The following is a 19,592-nucleotide window of genomic DNA, read 5'->3' on the forward strand; positions in this document are numbered from 1 at the left end:
TGCGGTCGAATCAATTCATTTATTATTTGCACATGACCTCTGTATATTTGATAAATTATTCCTAAATACATTGAAACATATGTATTTATAATGAAATATCATGCAATGGGCTGTGTAAACTATAAACTATAATTTCTATCGAATAGCTGCCTTTATGTCAACAGGGCTTTCAGACTCAGTTCAGTTCGTCCTCCTCCACGTTCACCTCCGACCACCTCCAACAATCGCCAACCACCTCGAACAACCACCGATAACCACCTCGGGTTGTACCTGGAATAGCGATAAATATTTTCAGTATAAGAACACATCAAAAACATTACGTAAGGATTCATATAATCACAGGTTTTGTTTTTTGGCTGTAACTTTCGATGCGTTGATCGCAGCGTATTGGGACTGCGCCCAATCGATTTCTCTCGCAAAATTACGTCGGAATAGTGAGTGAAAGAATCTATTCCGGCACTTTTCAAAATCGCGAAAATTTTCATCAAAAATGCGAAGGGGTCAGCCTCACCATTGGACGAAGAATATAAAGACAGTTGCCCTCATGGGCTTAGATGTGACAACCGAAAATTGCTCCGTGATATATTTCAATGGTAGAGTCGAGAACTTATCGCAGAACATCAGAGCGTTTCCGATTTCGACATGATGCTAGCTGCATTCGCCTTCTGAGTAACACAGTCTTTGCAATGGTAAGCCCAAGCCAGTACTTGGCCTGAGTGTACTTACCGACTTGACGGCGATACAAGAAATTAATAATGAGAATAAATATCTTTCAAAACTCATAGCAAAACAGTGATTTAATTAAAGTATAGGTACCCGAGAGAAGAATGTATACATAGATCATGAATAAAAATAGACGAGATGTAATAATGATGCAGAGACCAAAAAGTATAAACGTATATGCGGTCCATGTACGACATTGATATATATATGATTCATTTATGATTAATACGTGATGCAAACTATAAATTTTATAATTTTCTAGAAAACATACTAGATTATCCACTATAATCGACGGTAGGGTAGGGTAGGGTAGGGTAGGGTACTAGTGACACAGCAAGAACTAACTCACTGAGGCAAGTAAAGTGGAGGAAAGGGAAAGCTGACCGAGGCGCGACAGTCTGGCCGAGATGGTCAACGCCATGTCGTGGTAAGCGGGAGAGAGAGGCCAAGAGAACGGTCGGCCACAGGGACGAAGTGCAGTAATGCGAGTGCGGGTCCGCTCCGTACTGGCCGAGGAGCGGTGGAGGGGTTTTAGCCGGTAAGAATCCGGCACTATCCGACGACATCCAAGAACATCCGGATGTCTTTCGAAGATTTCCCCTTCACCGCTAAAAAAAAAAAAAAAGATAGGGTAGGGCCTATTCCTATTTCTACTCCTACTCCTACTCCTGATTTTACTCCTACTCCTACTCCTGGTTCTACTCCTACTCCCACTCCTGATTCTACTCCTCATACTACTCCTGATCCTACTCACACTCCAACTCCTACTCTATTCAATACTTTAGAATGACATACTCACAGTGCACAAATCCTCGTCCTCCTCGTCCACCTTGTTCTCCTCGTCTTCCTCGTTATCCTCCTCGTCCACCTCCGAACACCTCCAACCACCGCCAACCACCTCCAACGACCACCGCTAACCACCTCGGGTTATGTCTTGAATACAAATAAATATTTTTAGTATTAGAACACGTCAAAAATATTGTGTAAGTATTAATATAATTTTTTTATCGACACATTTTACCAAGAATTTTATGAGAAAATTATAAGAAATTATAGAAATTTCATTAGCGCATTGATATCTCCTGAATTTGTGCTTGAGTGAAAAATGAATTGAAATAATTTATTATCAACATGACAAGTTTAACCAGAACTACGGAAAATTAGTTCCGACGGTCAAAAGTCACTAGGTCAAGGACCTGGACAGCCAGAACCACTGAGCGCTTGTCCCTGAAGTCGAGTGTCACCAGGTAGCGGACGTGCAGCGCAGGAACCACGGAGTGCTAGTCCTGAAAGTCAAATTTCACCAGGTAGCGGACCTGGAGCATAGAAACTACGGAGCGCTTGTCCCGGAACTCGAGTTTCTCCAGGTAGCGTACCTGCTTCGCACGAACCACGAAGCGCTTGTCCTGATAGATCAGATTCACCAGGTAGCGGACCTTAAGCGCAGGATCCAGGAAGTACAGATCCCGTTACTCAAAATCTGCGGAGCGCGGTTCACATCCGTCCGCTGTACTCCGCGATCGTTTCCAGACTGAGGAATTTGGCTAGCTGATTACTGTAGATCGATGACGTCAAGAGAAAAAAAATTTTGGGTCACGTCATTTTCTGAACACCCAAACTTTGGTTTCGAACTTTAATACTATGTATGATGATGTATGATGTATGATGTATGATATATGGTGATATGATATGATGTGTAATTATTTAGTCTTCAGATTTCAGACAAGAAATACGCAGCATATCTCTCCTGCCGATTGCAGACTGAAGCGGCTCGGCCCTCCGACGGTCAGCCGTTGACCAAAGATATATTCTTCAGTTAACGGGTCAGCTAATAACGCTGCCGTTCTGCGACAGTTGGATGAAAACAATTTTTGCTCGTACCTTTCAAGTTTTAGTTAAAATACACTCGTAGTTTTACGAAGCTGATTTCCATCTCTCCCTGTCAAAAAAAAAATCGCCGACAATCACCTTTTTTGGTCTTTAAATCAGGACATTGTGTTAAATACTGTCTCATATACGGAGCATCCATTTCATCTCGATGAAAATTAGTTCATCCGTGATGTATTACAGTTACTCTGAATTTTTTTTCCATACGAGCACTTTTCGAAAAACAATTCTGCTTCTCTACCCAGCGTAGAAACTTCACTTGCGACCAGCTCAAACAGCGTTTTAATTCCATGACTACGATAATTTCAGTTCGAGAGAGCAAATGAAAAGTTGTTGGAATTATTATGAATATTGAAGTCATAGAATACGTGGACGAGCAGGGGGACATGAGGACGATGGTGGTCGGTGGTGGATGGAGGTATTCGAAAATGGTAGGAGGTGGCAGGAGGCGGTAGAAGGTGGTCGAAGATGGCTGGTGCCAGCAAGGGGTGGTGGGCGGCGGACGGCGGCGCTGGGAGGTGGTTGGAGTGGGTTGGCGGCGATCAGCGGCGGTCGCGGAGGACGCGGACGATGACGTCGACAAGGGTGCGGAGGAGGAGGAGGAAGTAGCGCCGGAGGAGGGGGACGAGGTGGACGAATGTGGTCGTTGGTGGGAGGAGGTGGTTGTGGTTTTTGGCGGTGGACGCGGTTACGCGTCTTCTCACGGAGATGATGGAGCTGTTTTGCATTTCTAAGTCGCAATCGACAAGTAGTTCTACGTACGCATTTTGTACCGACTTACAATTAATCTCAAGCTTCCATACCGACGCTACTTTGGCTGCTACTCCGTGGCGGCTGCATGCTCGTTACGTAGAGTCGATAAAGCAGAACCCTCCTATGCTCCCAGGCCCACCAGAAAAAGGTATCCGTCGTTATATTCTTCAGTCAACGCTACAACGAAAGTAGCAATAATCATTTTGCCAATTTCGCATTCTCAAGAGTTGGTAAACATATGGTAAACGTCAACTAAGATCTAATGTCAAGTTTAAATCATTCGAAGAAATGTACTGCAATATTATGCAGAAATGCAAATCGAGTTTCCTTTACTCGATTACACATACAAAAAGAAAAAGAAAAATACTGATGTGTCCAATATTTCTATTTTACTTCCGGCAGCACTCTATCAAGTGCAGTATACATGCAATATGTGTAATTTTGTCAAAAATTCATCTCAGTCCGTACAATTGTTTAACCCGCTGAAATTATGTTGCATATGAAACGTTACAGATTCGGTTCTAATTATATCTCGGAGCTTGAACTAGAGATAAGGCGGGAAATTCTTAGAATGAAAGTTAAATCTTGTAATCTCTATCTTCTCTTCTTCTCTTTCCAATCCCTGTCTCTTCTTCTTTTCTACGTTATAAAACTCAACGTCTCTTTGTCCGTCTGTTCGTATGTTCGTTTATAATTCCGGAACTACTAAACTGATGTTGATTTTCCTTTTTTTTCAGATACATACAACGTCTGGCCAGGTTTTAGGCTGTTTGTCGTTACAACCAGATCAAAAATTCTGGTAATATAACTATGTTTGTAAGCCAAGTGGGAATGGGACGACAGTTGAAGGATAAAAAGCGCGTGTACGCAATTGCATTAAATTCTTTGCAAGTTTGACATCCGTCTTGAGGTATTTGCAATTTCACTAGTAAATCGACTTAGAAATAACATCTACCACTATGCAAAATGATTATGATTTACCATAAAATGAATAAATAAAAGAGATCATCAAAACAAAGCAGTCGACGAAACGAGTGATCCAAATCGTATTCAATGGAATAACTATCGCATATACCTTTACCATATTGGCCAGAGTAACTGACAATTATAAGTATCATGCACAACTCTGAGCTGGACTCGTGGAAGCATGATGCGAATTGTCCGTGTTTTCTTTCTCCGCCTTTCATCGTTCAGCATCAGCATTTTCCTATAAGCATTTGAGAAAAACTTATCATCCATGAATACAATTTTACGCATATTTGTCTACAATAAATTTTCTGATCCTAGTATTTGAATAACTGGAGTACCGATTTTTGCACATGTGATGTGTCACAGCCTCGGTTTTCACTTACTCTGCGGGGGGGAGGGTTCTCTGCCGAAAATGTTCGTGTGATAAATCATAAGATATCATGACTGAGATCAACATGTAATTTATAACATGATTTATCTTGTAAATTCAAGAAAAATGTATAAAAAATTACGTAATAAATTGGAAAAGAACCGAATCATTAAATATACTGGATCAAAAATCATGTATGTTTGTTGAGCTAGGATATCTGATGATTCGTGTCTTTTTGATTCATTGCGTGACCTTTTAAATGTTTTTCTCAAATTTATAAGGTAAATCATGTTATAAATTGCACGTCGAGATCGGTCATAACATTACATGACTTAGGACGTGGTCATTTTCAGTAGGGTTTGTAGTTGCGAGGAAACACAAGTAAGATAACATCTGTCAAACGGTGGTATCAGGCAAGGATAAAGTGACATTTGACCACGAAAGAAACTTGAGCAATACGTCAATTTAATCGTGATACCGCTGCATGTTTCGCATGTACCAATTGTCAGAAGTCATCGTAAATGTGGGCTTGCCTGTCATTTGACTTTGAATGTTACACAAGATTTGCAAAAGTGGGGAAACTTCGCTACGAAATTCGGCCGATACTTATAATTATAAATAGCTTGCGACGTTATCACGCTAACCTCTGACTTGTTGTTCTATACTCGACCCCACGTTTTCTCGTCAAATATTGTTTTTATTACCCGTCAAATTTTATTTTCTCCGCGTGTTACGTAGGTAGATATTGATTTTCACGTGACATGATGTGTCGCGCATCATTGTCCAAGATAAAATGCAATGTCTCTGCGAAGAGGTAATCGGCCCGATTATTGGGGGTAGACAATTAGGTATTCCTGTAGCTGGCATTCATGCACAAGGTCAAATAACTATCAAGTGAACGTATTTCAGTTCGACAATTGTTATCGGTCTATTCCTTCTTCTAGTGTCGAGTCCTTTTCGCCAATTCATTTACTGGCTCATCAGAAGCTACACCCTCGCCTCGATCGACGAATTCGGAATTAAGAAATTTCCTGCTTCTCGCTATAGACTGTAATGATTACAGCTTGATTAACTGTAGAAGAAGTTATAACGGAAATTGATAAATCTTGAAAACCGAGATTTGACAAGCTTGGGAGCGACGCAACCTTGACCTCCGGGCCCCTTCCATCCAATCTTACGCTGACAAAAAGCTTCATCTCCTAATCGATACATAGAGCCTGCCCCTGGAAATAGAAACCTGGTGGTGCGATACTCGACCTCTTAAAAGCTTTTTACCAACGCCATGTAAAACTACGATCCACACCTAACAGAAGGATTCACCCCTACAGCTATACAACTGATGGTGTGGTGATTTTCTCCTTAGGGTGATTACAACATGGATACAATCGATACTCAAAGCATTTAGGAATGCTAATTTTCTCCCAATGCCGAAGAAACTTAGGTTCGCATCACTTAGGAGGAGGACAGGAAGCTTAAAGAGAAGAGAAGATAAATTATTATACGTGAAGCTGAATGAAGGGGAGGATGAGATGCGTCACGCTATCAAGACGGCACGGCTGCTAATGAAGGAATACGAAAACATCTGCAGTTATTCCATGTTTACGCGTCGGTAGTTGATTACTGGGAAAACTGCAGTTCTGCCAACAAATGTTCGCTGCGTAATTCCAAAGGTTTTCCTTCGCGGTGAGAAATTGTCACTTGAGCATTTTCACAGCTAGTACACAGAAGTAACTGTAAAATGTGATTTCGGTTGACATGTGTAATAAATAACTCGCTGTCAGACGATAATAATAACTATGGAAATGAAAAAATGTAGGAAACGGAAAGCCGGAAGTGAAGAAAATAATTATTGGCATGTAAGAACGAGAGTAACACTGTTACACTTGTAGCCTTCAAATTAATCGCGGTAAGTACATTATATTTCAAACAAGGTAATTCAATTTCCAACAACTTGGCATGTCGTTGAAAAAAAAGGAAGTTTTGATGCTGGCGGCAATTGTATGCATACGTACTATATATGTATATTATAACGACCTTGCTTCACAAATAGTACAACGCGTGTTGTTCGAATCGATGTGTAAACGAATTTCGAAGTGACAAAACGGAAAAAATCCAAATCTCATTATCGTCGAATAAATAACTTTATAGTCGTCGTAATCAGGATAAAAACGAACATAAGAAATTGATTAAAAATAATCAAAATATTGAAAACAAAATATATCAACCGCGTTGCATAATCATCATTAATCTCAGTATTTGGCAATGAACATAATTGGTCATGCAAACTATTCTTGTAAAATATCATACTTGATCTGTATGACGTAATTATAAATTACCTTGAGATTATCTCTACCCCGTGCGAATGCGAATTCGATTCAGCGATTGCGACACGTGATCCACACCAATTGCATAACGTATCGCAGCGATCATGTATATTTTACAACCGACGCTCCTGTGATCCGCAGTTTTTCAAAAACCTTATTTGACCTCTTTCAAGCTTACACACAAGTATCGAAGCGGCGGATTTTTTCGGCTCGAAGAAAGCTTGGTAGTAGTTTGATGTCACGATTTTAAACACAAAACGCGCTTAATCCGTTATAATAATAACACATCCCGACTGTAAAATCTGCAAGCGAGTTCTAGGCGTGATTTTTATCGTCTTTTTTACTACATCTGGACCTTAGCAAATACGACAAACATTGCAAATTACATGGCGTAATGAAGTCTAGGCTTCGTATCATCTTGCAGTCAATTCGATAGTTAAATACTCTCTGTACAGCCGCATTAAGGTCATCGGATCAAAAGTCATTTTAGAACTCATATTATGAATTTTGCGATGAATGCTGGCTACGAGGTGAAATTATGAAATACTATGTTGAGATTGAAAATTTCCGTATCGCGATCATCCGTTGCGCCATACTCAGCATGATGACATAGCCTCGGAATACGGTTGAAATTTTTATCCATATTATCCATTAGCTGTAATCTAATATTAAACAAAACAACACACAAACATTTTTGCAATACACCAATGCCTTGTACAACGGTATAAACGTAAGTTGAGCGCTAAGAACAGCTTTTTTCACTTATCACCATTCATTTAGCCACTTATTTTCGATCGCCGTTTTGCCACGAGTAAAAATACTCTCACACCACTCTCTTATTCCTGTTCAAGTTCAGAAGATCATGCGTCAAAGATCGAGCAAGGCCACCTAAAGAAGGGACACATTTACGTATGTGTACATATTATACATACAAATGGATAACGTTGTCAAAAATAGACTAATGATTGTTGCGGCATGATGTTAGAATCTATTATTCGTATCCGGACTCGGCTTCTGAATAATATATCATAAAGCATTACGTACTTTTTTACAACAAAAAGCGTTATGATAATTTGACCTCAGCATAGACCCGCTGCGGGGGTTATAACAACAACTCGCAAGCACGCGCGAACAACAAAGTCAATTTTTATTCAAACAACTCTCGCGAATAGAGATGATTCTCCTCATTTCTATACATCTACGAATCTGAATATGCCGCTTATCACCGACGACCGTGAACTTCACACGGAATCTGTCTAATTGTAAGTCAAAGAAGAATTTTAGTACACAATTGAAGATCTGTAACCTCATATCCGAAGGTCTATAATGCGCATATAATAAATGGCAAATATCTAATTAAAATTTCATCATCTTTACGCAATTTTGATGAAATATTCGAGCGATGATGAAGCGGTTTCTTTTCAGTACTTATCTCTAGCTCTCGCTCTCTCTGCCTCTCTTTCTCTCTCTTATTTCGCACATTGCAAGAAGAGATTAGAAGAAAAAAAAAAAAAACCAAGAAGTTTGTTGACATCGCGAATTAAAGTCGATAATATGTATATTTATGAAAATATAAGAAAATCACATCAGCTCAAGATTGCTTGAAAGGAAAAAATGTATCGACGTAAATCGTAGCAACGTTTGGGTATTCAATTTATTGTTAGTCAACGTCAAGATAAATCCGACTGTTCGTATTACCCACAATCCAGTATTCTTGCACATCTATCTATGTATATACGCTTATAATTTATGTCCTTAGCAGCTATACGGGGATCTTTGGGTTATGGGTAGACGATCAGATTAATTTTAATCACCTGTAGAGGTCAACACATCCACTTCACGCATATAATTTGATTATGATGTAGCTTACATGCTCGATATATTATTAGATTGCAAATCTAATTTCTAGTGTTGTAACAATTACACAATATTTGTATCCACAGAAATAAGCTGCAGTATCGATTTGACAATTATATCGTAATGAACTGGACAAGCCATTCGCGAGAACTTGAGTGGTTCACCGGTCTCGCTGTTGAAGTAAATAACGAAATGAATATAATCATAGTAAAATGGAAAATATCAAGAAAATACCGAGGGATTTTCCCTCAAGTTTGAGCGTGGCTGGTCTTCGTTTCATTAGTCCACATGGATAATTCCACGGTGTAATTAATACTGGAGACTATAGTATATCATTCGACTCAACGTACTATGCATGCGCTATAAGTATGTGGATGTCGGATTTCGTAAGACTTACGATCATGCAATGTGGTGAGTTATGCTTTTGATGATAATTAATCGGAATCAAAGTATACATAATATGGATTACGTACGTTAGTAAGACCATTGATAAGTTCAGTTTAATGTTATTAGAAAATATGTGAGATTGAGCGAGATATGGGAAATAAAGGGACTCCATTCCCTCCACATTTGCAACAATGCGTTTTGTAGGTCCATGAAAAAGTCGTGTTACAGTTATGGTGAACTGAGTTGACATCACAAACAAACCATACTGCAATTATCTTAAAAATCTAAAGCATATCGTGAAAAAGTTTCTAATTGATATTTTAAACAAAACACGAGGAATATAAATGTCATTTCTTTGTTATAATATCGTATATCATTGATAAAATCTCGTGCTTACATCTCGTGACCAAACGGTATTTACAAAAATACAAACACCCAGCTTTTTCCACCCTAATTATCAAGTGGTCCGATATGCGTGTGTAGCGTAGAATGGATCCATGAATAACATTTAGCTTGAATAACCGAACAGTATCGTAGACAAATGAAGCAAATAAGATTATAGAGTGATGAAACTTTAGTCAAATCTGCATGTGAACAGAAATTGAAAACATCTTATCTCTTTTCATTGGTGATCTAAAATTTTGAACAATCAAATGAATGAAAATTAATTTACTAAATATTTTTATTGTTTCACAAATTTAAAAAAAAAAGCACGATATGTTCTATTCCCATGATATCTTTATGTGATCGAATAAAATATGTGACAAGCAACCCTGGATGTGAATTGTTTCTTATCCCACAATAGCCCTGCTCTTGGTTCTCCCTCTTTCTTTTCCGGTGATGGCTATATGGATTGGGAAAGCATAAAATAGCCGCGCATCGGCACGGGACGCTCAGTATTTATTCAATCGTCAAACTTTTAAAGTGTTGGTGGGGGTTTCAAGCCGGTTCCAAATATCGCAGAAACATTTGATACAACAATTTTTACTCTAAATTCACTAACACCACTCTCGCTTGAAATATATATTGTACACATCGAGAATCAAGGATTAATTAGTGACGGGCTGCAGGTGGAAAGAGGTAAACGAAGCCCAGACAATTTCTTTTCTTTTAACTCTATTAAATCAAATTATGAGTGTCAGCTGTGCAGATTTTGCCCTCTATTTGGCGATGTGCCGAAAAAAATATACAAAAACATGTACAGAGAAATGTAAACCATCCCCCTTTCAAAACCAAAAGGCATATGAAATAAAACTTACGCATGGGGCTTTCCACCCTAACGCAGTAAACAGTTGAACACGGCATATTGTAAATTCATCAAGAATTTTTTTTTTATGTTAGGCGACCGCTGAGCACCTTTCTGAAGTATATGGAATATAATTAATTCGAGTAAAAAAAAAAAATATTATTTTTCATTGCAATTATTTTCAATTCCAATGTTATGTCGTTGCACCGAGATGAGTTTCTTGGTCTCACTTCTGTCACTTACTACTTATACGAATCCCGAATGATGCTCCATTTATCTTGCATTGCATACTTACATTCAACGGTATGCAAAAAGAAACTAATCTAATTGTTCGAATTAAACACAGAGACGTGGTTTGTACGATATTCCTCACCACGAGCATTTATTTATGGATTTTGCTGCATTTATAGGCGTCCAGCAATTTGATCCAATTGATTTTGATCGTCATACGTAAACTTCAAAGTTAGAATCGCCTGCAAGCCCGTAACAATGATTACTCAACTTTCAGGATCGAGACGGTCATGATAAGCAATTAGTTTAAGATATGGCGCAAACAAACGCATCGTTACTCGACACTGTTAACACCGTTTCATTTAACTATAAGTGGTAATGAGTGTAAAGTAGTCCTGATTTTTCAGTATAAATCTATCTTGAATTCATACAATTCATCATCCTGTACGTCCATATTATCTGGACTAAGTTACGTACACTTTACGCACATTGGGTCGCGGAAAATTTATGTTTCACAAGTTGGGAAATACCTATTGAAGCATTATTTACCAGCAATCGCTCATACTTATCATACTACGTAACTTGACAGTTGAAAAATACTGGATTTAATACAATCGAATGCGTTTGTGCAGTGATGTATTTACCCGTTGACACACTATAGTTATTATTGTCATACTCATATTTTTGGTCGTTATCGTTTTGTCCAGAGAAAAAGTTCATAGTTCATTCGAACGATGACGTAAAGATAAACAAAAATAGATTCTTAGAAAGAAAGGAACAAGTGGAAACAGACGTCGTTATTCAAACGTACCAATAGGCTATCACTTATAATGATAAGAATTAACGACGTAGTTCAATATTTTTACGAGAGATATAAAATACCTTGTATATCCTGTGCAAATTATTAAAACGTAACTGAATACATGCTATCTTCTTTTATCGCATAATGTGGACATAACGCTACTTCCCTCGATTATAACATGGAATTTGAATATTTCCTCACTTAATAAAATCTCAAGTATACAGGCGCGAATTCGTAACACGCGATTGCAATATGAACCGCAAACCTGCGCATGCGTATATAAGTTTACTTCTAATGAAGGTTAAGTGCGTCATTCAGCGAGCTTGACATTTACAGGTTTGATACTTGAAAAATTGGATAATTGAAATACTACAAAAAAGCGACGAATTGACGGTATCTTGTAAGGTCATATTTCAATTCAATTACAGGATATACGCAAAGCTTTAAAATTGAAAGAGTATCTCTCGCACGCGTAACTTTCGATTTGATACAGCTACCGAATGCTCAGATCGCGGCATTGATTCTGTAACCACGTGGTCATTCGATCACCAATCAGCGTTGCAAGCTTTCTGTCACATCTCCGCTTTAAGGCCAATACCGAAACAAATGTAATGGAAGGATTCCTTAGGACAAATCTCGCGCCTATTACCGGTGTTGGATGTCCGTCGAACGATCCTGTTCCATTGGTCCATAATCACGGATCATAACCCATCATCGCTGTAATATTCGATACGGTTGGAGCGATGTTCGTAGGTATGTAAGACGAAAGATGCGAGTGATCGCGATCTTGAAATCGATTGCCGAGCGCTCGGCGAACGCACGGAAGTACCGTCTATCGGCAGTGGCCGAGGACCGTGAATAAGTGACGTAAGAGTGAAAAACGCCGGCGTAGTCTGAACAGTCCGGTATTAGATCACGCAATCACGTGACAACTTGGCAGCCAACGAACGCTGCGCGTTTTTCGGCACGTTGCCGCCTGTCAGCCAATAACGAATCGTCGAGAATACGAAGAATCGTTGACCAAATTTCGCGCCGATTATCGGTGTTGGGTGTCCGTCGAACGATCCTGTTCCATTGGTTCAACGAACACTAGGTAATAATAGATCTTGGTTGAATTTTCAGGACGGTCAAAGAGGGACTTGATAAGGTGGAAGGTGCGAGTGAACGCCGTCGTTAAATCGAGCGCTGGCCATCGTCTCCCGTGGCAACGACTAGACCACGTGACCTTACCCGAGGTTACATATAGAAGGCGCCGCGGTGCGGGGAGCCTCTTTTCTTCCACAGTGCGTTGTGGTTGTGTGTAGTGCGATACCGGACCTGGGTTGACGCGGAAAACAGCAGCAAAATGCCCGAAACATCTTACCATATGAACGGCTACGCCAACGGCCACATGCCGCCGGAGCTACAGCAGGGAACCAGCTTCCTTTTCACCTCAGAATCGGTCGGGGAGGGCCATCCAGGTGCGATAATATATTATTTGCCATTTATTCCATCCCACTGGTATTCGCCAGTTATCGGCAGTCCGGTGCCGCCATGGAAAGTCGAGTCTCGACTTGCGCGGCGAGATGCGCGATCTATTCACGTCATTGATCTCATCCTTTTAGGCATGGTTCTTCAAGGAAAACAAAACACGAACGACTATTCGATCGTTTACGAATAATCACCGCATGGAATGACCGACCATTGTTTTACATTCGCTCAGATTTTCGAATCGTCGACGCACTTAACCCCAAGTAACCGACGGCCAGGCAACGTGAGTCAGTGCTGGGCTCTTATTCATCGCCATGTGCTCGGCGTCTCGCAACTTCCACTCATTTTTTTGCAAAAAAATATTCAACGGTGTATAATGTTGGAAAATTAACAAGTTTTCACAAAACTGGGTTAAATTCTCTGCTAACGAAACGTCTTGAGACTGTAAAGTCGGTCTTTTTCAACCTTTTTCCCTCTTTAATTCTCCAAATACTATCATTACTGTTATTATGATTTTCATTTTCATTCCTAAACGTGAAACTACACTTAATCAGTATTAACTTCTTTACTGAATTCTCTGACGAGTAAATTTACAGGAACTCCCAATATCCGTTATTACATACTTTTTTCTACTAAACGAGTAAACGTGTTTTTTTTTTTTATGTTTCTTTCAAAGGCCGCAGCTTGCCAAATTCAGCTCGTGTGTACTACAATGTGTTATTTTTATTGACCATAAACAGCTATTTCGCTTCGAATTGCAATTAAATTTCTCAATTCAATCGTCCAATTCGTTCGTAATCAAACAACAATTTTACAAAACTGTCGTTTGGCATTTCCCACTGGCTCCCACCATGCTACACCGTTGTTCGATTCTGAATTCATCGCCTCAGAGCAATTTCAGGTTATGCAAATGGTATCAGTTTGAACACGTGGTTTCTTGTGTCCAGAAGCTTATTGATTTACCTAATACTGTAACAGCGCGCAGTATCATGTCTGAAGAATTATCGATTCTATGGGATGTATTATAATACAGATGTGGATTATCATTTTGAGTTTCATACGTTGCACAGATCTGAGTAATGTAGTGGGCTAATAGATGTAATTAGAAGTTTCAGATGCAGCGACGATCCGTAGCTTTATCCAAGCGACATATGTTCCACACAGCCACAACTTTGGAATAATCTGAAATTGTATCACAATAATGTAATGATGCAGCTAATTGGAAAACATTATATGTCTAGAGTTTCGATCACTACCACCTAACTCATTGTTAAAAAATAGACTGCTCCCTTGCCTTTGGTTTAAAAGACTTGAATTAACAATTAACAGAGAATTATGCACAGACGGATATTATTATCGTGCAAAGTATACAATTTACCATTGTTCTTCATGTTGCTGTTGTTATTATTATTATTATTAGTATAAAATTTCTGTCTAAACGTATGTGTAACTAATTTTTCACTACCTCGTGACATTTCTATGGTTGGTGTTGAAAGTACCGGAGAGCATAGAATGTTGTTTTGAGCAGCTTGCAATATTTTTATTACTTTTTCTTTCTGTGTTTGTTTCCTCAGTACATCTGTTTCTCTCAAATTCAAGGTCTCTCTTACAGATCTACATGTATATTGTATTTTTGCGATTACTTTAGAGTAACGCTTTGCAACTTCTCGCTAGGGGTAGTAACTTTGAAATCTTAAATGTGTATTTCTTGAGATATTTTGATGTCTCAAGATAAAAAACTCACCCTGTATATTTGATGGAATTATGAGTGTTATTATAAAACTAGGTGTTTGATCTGGAAAACTTGAGAAACGACTACTTTGGTTGAATTCTTAATGTATTTTTTGATATACCATCATTTTATTTAGCCGAACGATTTTCGGTTCCATTGAATTGCATCTGTTTTATTCTCCAGACAAAATGTGCGATCAAATCAGCGATGCCATCTTGGATGCTCATCTGAAACAAGACCCAAATGCTATGGTTGCTTGTGGTTAGTATTCACTGTACTTATTTTCTTTGTAACGCGCTCAAATTTATTTATTTACTATTTATAAACTGTCTAGACTGGCCTTGAGCTAGTTACTGTAGACTCTGATCATTGTATTGAAAAGATTAGAAAGAAAGTGAAGATCTTTTGTATCATTCAACTCGGAAATTATAAGAGAAAAATTGATTCCAATTACTTCTTTCTGTAAATTTTCATTGTTATCGTAAAACTTAGATACAGTTTCGCGATAATCTGAGGAAAAATTTACTCAGCCTGCTGTACCATACAATATTCATATGTAACGAACAGATTTAATATTCTGTCCAATTTGAATAAGCCATTTTACTTTATAATTCATTTGACAAGATGCATTTTTCACCGTTTAGAAACCGTTACAAAGACTGGAATGATTTTACTGTGTGGAGAAATTACCTCTAAGGCAGTCGTGGACTACCAGAAAATCGTCAGGGACACAGTAAAGCACATTGGATACGATGATTCGTCTAAAGGTAAGAATTGAACTTCGTTTCTCAGTTTTAGATGTTTTTCCAACCTAATATTGCCTGGAAGGCAACTGTCTTCGGGCAGTAGTCTGATCTGTATTTTTTTCGTGTATGTATAATTATGAATTGTAGATTCTGTGTGATTATTGATTTCGGAATGTTAAGCTAATGATTTTAGAAAATTAACGTGACGACAACACTCTAATTATTATATCTGAATTATGCAGGTGCGAATTTATGCAAAAAAAAAAAAACAGGTCAATCAACATATCCACCTTTACTACTAATCAGTATTTTGCAATGATTTGCTCATCATATGTAAGATTTTTCGTTTAACAAATTTTTTTACTTAATTGAAGCTCTTGTCGTTTTGGTAAAGGTCAATGTTTCTGATGCTCTTCTTATCGAGTGACATAATTGGGCAAGCAATGTTTACTTCAAACACTTTCAAGTCCCTAATTCTCTTCAACTCTTAACTTTAAGTTCACTCGGGATATGGAAAACTTTCAGGACTTTACGTTTGTAGAGAATAGTGAATATTAGTATAACGAGCCGTAGGTTTCGCATCTTTGACTCTGGGATTCTTGATTTTAAACATTACATATTAACCAATATATGTAATATGTATATACGTCATATACATATAACCATCTGTATATATATGATACACATTACACATACATGCAAATTCATATTGAAGCTAATTCTCACTTATAGCAATGATGATATCTCAGTATAAATGTTATGTAAACCTGATAGCGATTAACGTCATTGTTTTTTGTTACTATTTTTCTATGTTTGCTGATCAAGCTTAATTGTATCAGCCAAGAAACAAATCGTTAGACTTGAAATCTTAACTATTCTTTGAAAGAACAGTACTTATATTTTCTTTGTTGTTAAAAAGCCAGGATTGTTGTTCCTCATAAAAATTTGGAATTATTTATTCTTTGTTATTAAGAAATTTCAATCTAAAAATCCACTGAAATGTTCTACTGTTCAGATAAAAAATAACTGATCCACAAATTTTGTATTTCCATACACATTGTATAACGTTTTACATGTATATTTAAAAATAAATGATTAAGTCTGTCTTCAACTGGCACTCCGGTCCACTGTTTATCATACAAATTTACGGATTCTTTTACAAGCTTATGTAATATTATGATCGTTCACTATCGCAGTAAATTGATCTGATTTTTATTATGCATATATGTGTAGCAGAGACTCGGGCAAAATATGTGCCAAAACGTATCTGAGAGAAAAAAAATTGCCTTTTACTTGTAGTAAAACTAATATCCATTTATAATTAAATTTTATTTGGCCAACGCTTATGTTGTTCTGGTCTCTTCTACAAAAGTTTGGGAAAACGAAATTATTTCTATTATATTGAAAAAGGATTTCAATGTGTAGGTCTATTCATGTGTAAATTCTTATTTCAAGTGGTAAATTTACTCTCATTACACGACGTGTTTATTCGTTTGTTTGACAACTAAAAATGTATGTAATTTTTTTTCTTTTTTTTATATCTTGTCAACATGTGATTGCAAGAATTTCATCTCGATGTAACCATAAAAGCGTGTTTGTACATATTTACTGAAGAAGTTGAATATAATAGAAAGTCGGCATGGAAAATGTAATGAAATAACAATTTATACGTGGGTAACAAGTATTGTAATGGTCGTGGCAGGGTTTGATTGGCGTACGTTGAATCTTTTGGTGGCTATCGAACAACAATCGCCAAATATTGCTGGTGGTGTCCATCTGAACCGTGAAGAGCTGGAGGTGGGCGCAGGCGACCAGGTAGATATAATATTTACAGCCCGTGCCCGCAGAGCAGCCAAACATAGATAAATTGCCACTTTATGTTTCTCTCTATACCTATCTCCTTGCAGGTATTGTATGTGTTGGAAATTACTGCGTGCTAATTGTGTTAATGTGAGAAAAAAAAGAAATGAAAGAAAAATATGTGTCGTTTTCAAAATTTTTATGCTCTCTACAAACTAATCGCATCACCGATTACTTTCTATTATGCCACTGTATGTCAATCAAGTTGTGACAATTTGACAAATGCTAACAACAAATAACCGTCTCCATTGCTCATTGGTTTCTTTCACTATTCTTCAATCCTTAAAATAATGCCCTTACTTTTGTTACACTCTGAACTGTTGACAGTATTGTTTTAGTGAAATTGACAGTCTGTTCTGTGAACAAGAAAACTTGCAGGTTTATTGGAATGTTGTTGGCATTTCGATATTCGCAGTAAATGTAGTTTGACTTTAAAATATCTTTTAAGAAATCTTGTATCATTCAGGTGAATTAGTCTGTATCAGTCCAGGTACATGTACCAGCTGGCCACCTCAAGTGTATCTCACTATAACTTTCGAGAGTTTTTTTTTTACATTAATCAGTCATGAACTTCTGCGTAAGCGGAGTGATTATTTATCGACAGAATGGCCCATTGTCCGCTATGGTTTTTATGTGTGCTACAATCTGACAGAAGTTGTTTGCCAAGGTGACAAACCGTTATGAACGAAACCTCCAAAATTTTGTCACTGGCATATATATATATATCAAGTGTAATCTTCACGTTATTAGAGGTACTTACTACTAATTGTTGGTAAATACTCACCTCGGTTTTGAATGCTGTGCAATGTGCCACGTCTTATACCAGTGTAAGAATTTACTTCATAAACTCTCCCCTTTGAAAACAGGGTGCGTCTTATATTCAGAGGAGTCAGGGGTCGTATTATTGTGTAAATACGGTATATCTTGCATCATCTTCAACACTAAATTTCATGAGTTTCATTCAGTGTCCCAAGTTCCATGTTCTCCTGAAGACATGTCGGTTCATACTCAAATACTAATGTTGTGATGGGTTTCTGAAAGGCAGAAGTCCTTTTACCAGTAATTTTAATTAGAAAAAATAAAACCATTTTATATTGTGTAAAACCTTTAATGGCATAAAGATTTCACTTTTCATTCAAGAACTACATTTTATACATGTTTAAAACCAAGATTTCATTTGCCGTGGATTTTACGGATTAAATTTATAATACTTAGATAGTTCTTTGTTGCATATTAGTATTATGATTAGTAGGTCGACAGAGTTCCTTCAGTAATAGAATAATAATTTGCCACTATGGCTGTTTGCCGGACTCTGATACATACGAAGCGACGATAGATAGTATCTCACCACGATCACATTGCATAAAAAAAAATATCTCTTACAGGGCTGTTAAAAAAATTGTTGAAAGTTATCGAAAGAGAAAAATCAGTAATATTCTATTTAGATTTGAAAGTGCGATGTATCCGTCTGTCAAGACAATTCATATTTAGGTAACGTAAATGAAATGTTATTCATGTGCAGAGTTAAGACATAGTATAAAACAAGGTGTTGACCCTAAAGATTGTCATTTGCAGGACAAAAAGCATTAGATTTAACGTAATTTAGTTATTTTTCGGTATCGTAGGTAAATAATATGGGACGTGTCTTCAGTGTCTCCAAGCAACTGCTCGTTACTCGAATATTTTTTACATATATATAAATTTTTATTTTTTGTTTGTTTTTCATTGCAAGGTCCAAAATCATAGGAAATATCCATAGCTTACTCCTATAATTTCTGCAGGTTTTGACTACAAACTGTGCAATGTGCTATTGGCGCTTGACGCCCAATCGCCAAATATTGCTGCAGGGGTTCACGAGAATCGCACTGACGAGGAGGTCGGCGCCGGCGATCAGGTCACACGACATTCATCAATAAAATTCTTCTGTTCTTCCTTTTTCTTGTCGTCTGTCTAATCAAGCCAAGCCTGTGTTAGCCTAATCACAATTGTTGTAGCCTTCTTCTCTGTTAGCAAATAGAATTTTCAATTCTGTACATAGTTTTCTTCGTTTGTTATAATCTTCCAATAGTTTTCTTATAGAGTTTTTCGTTTAACATTTTCCTTGTTAATGTACGCACTAAGGGTACACAATCACGATTCACTTGAGTTAATCGTAACTGTCATGATGATAATGATTTAAGTGATTACACACCAATCCAAATGACGAAATCTCAAATTATTTGTAAATGATTTTGG

The 19,592-nt window shown here is 37.7% G+C and overlaps 1 protein-coding gene and 1 long non-coding RNA gene across 5 annotated transcripts in view; one reads left to right on the forward strand and one right to left on the reverse strand.

Moving 5' to 3' along the window:
• Positions 1-7,486, reverse strand: LOC124214659 (uncharacterized). 2 transcript variants are annotated; one of them, XR_006882177.2, is made up of 5 exons: positions 7,039-7,486; positions 4,439-4,570; positions 3,392-3,540; positions 1,523-2,662; positions 1-270 (listed from the first exon to the last, which is right to left on the reverse strand). It is a non-coding gene; the product is annotated as an uncharacterized lncRNA (long non-coding RNA). The 2 variants fall into 2 exon arrangements; XR_011176635.1 differs by lacking the exon at positions 4,439-4,570.
• Sam-S (S-adenosylmethionine Synthetase) overlaps positions 6,591-19,592 on the forward strand; it is a 22,564-nt gene continuing 9,562 nt past the window's right edge. The window contains exons 1-5 of one of the 3 annotated variants that reach the window (XM_046617162.2): positions 6,591-6,608; positions 12,672-13,009; positions 14,935-15,012; positions 15,396-15,518; positions 19,139-19,251. In XM_046617162.2, coding sequence (XP_046473118.1) covers positions 12,895-13,009; positions 14,935-15,012; positions 15,396-15,518; positions 19,139-19,251 — 429 coding nt within the window. In that variant the 5' untranslated portion in view covers positions 6,591-6,608; positions 12,672-12,894. Of the gene's footprint in view, positions 6,609-10,170; positions 10,351-12,671; positions 13,010-14,934; positions 15,013-15,395; positions 15,519-17,199; positions 17,313-19,138; positions 19,252-19,592 lie in introns of those variants that run through there. The other 2 variants (XM_046617160.2, XM_046617159.2) reach the window with 2 other exon arrangements.

Source organism: Neodiprion pinetum, chromosome 3, assembly GCF_021155775.2.
Source record: "Neodiprion pinetum isolate iyNeoPine1 chromosome 3, iyNeoPine1.2, whole genome shotgun sequence".
Classification (NCBI taxonomy): Eukaryota; Metazoa; Arthropoda; class Insecta; order Hymenoptera; family Diprionidae; genus Neodiprion; species Neodiprion pinetum.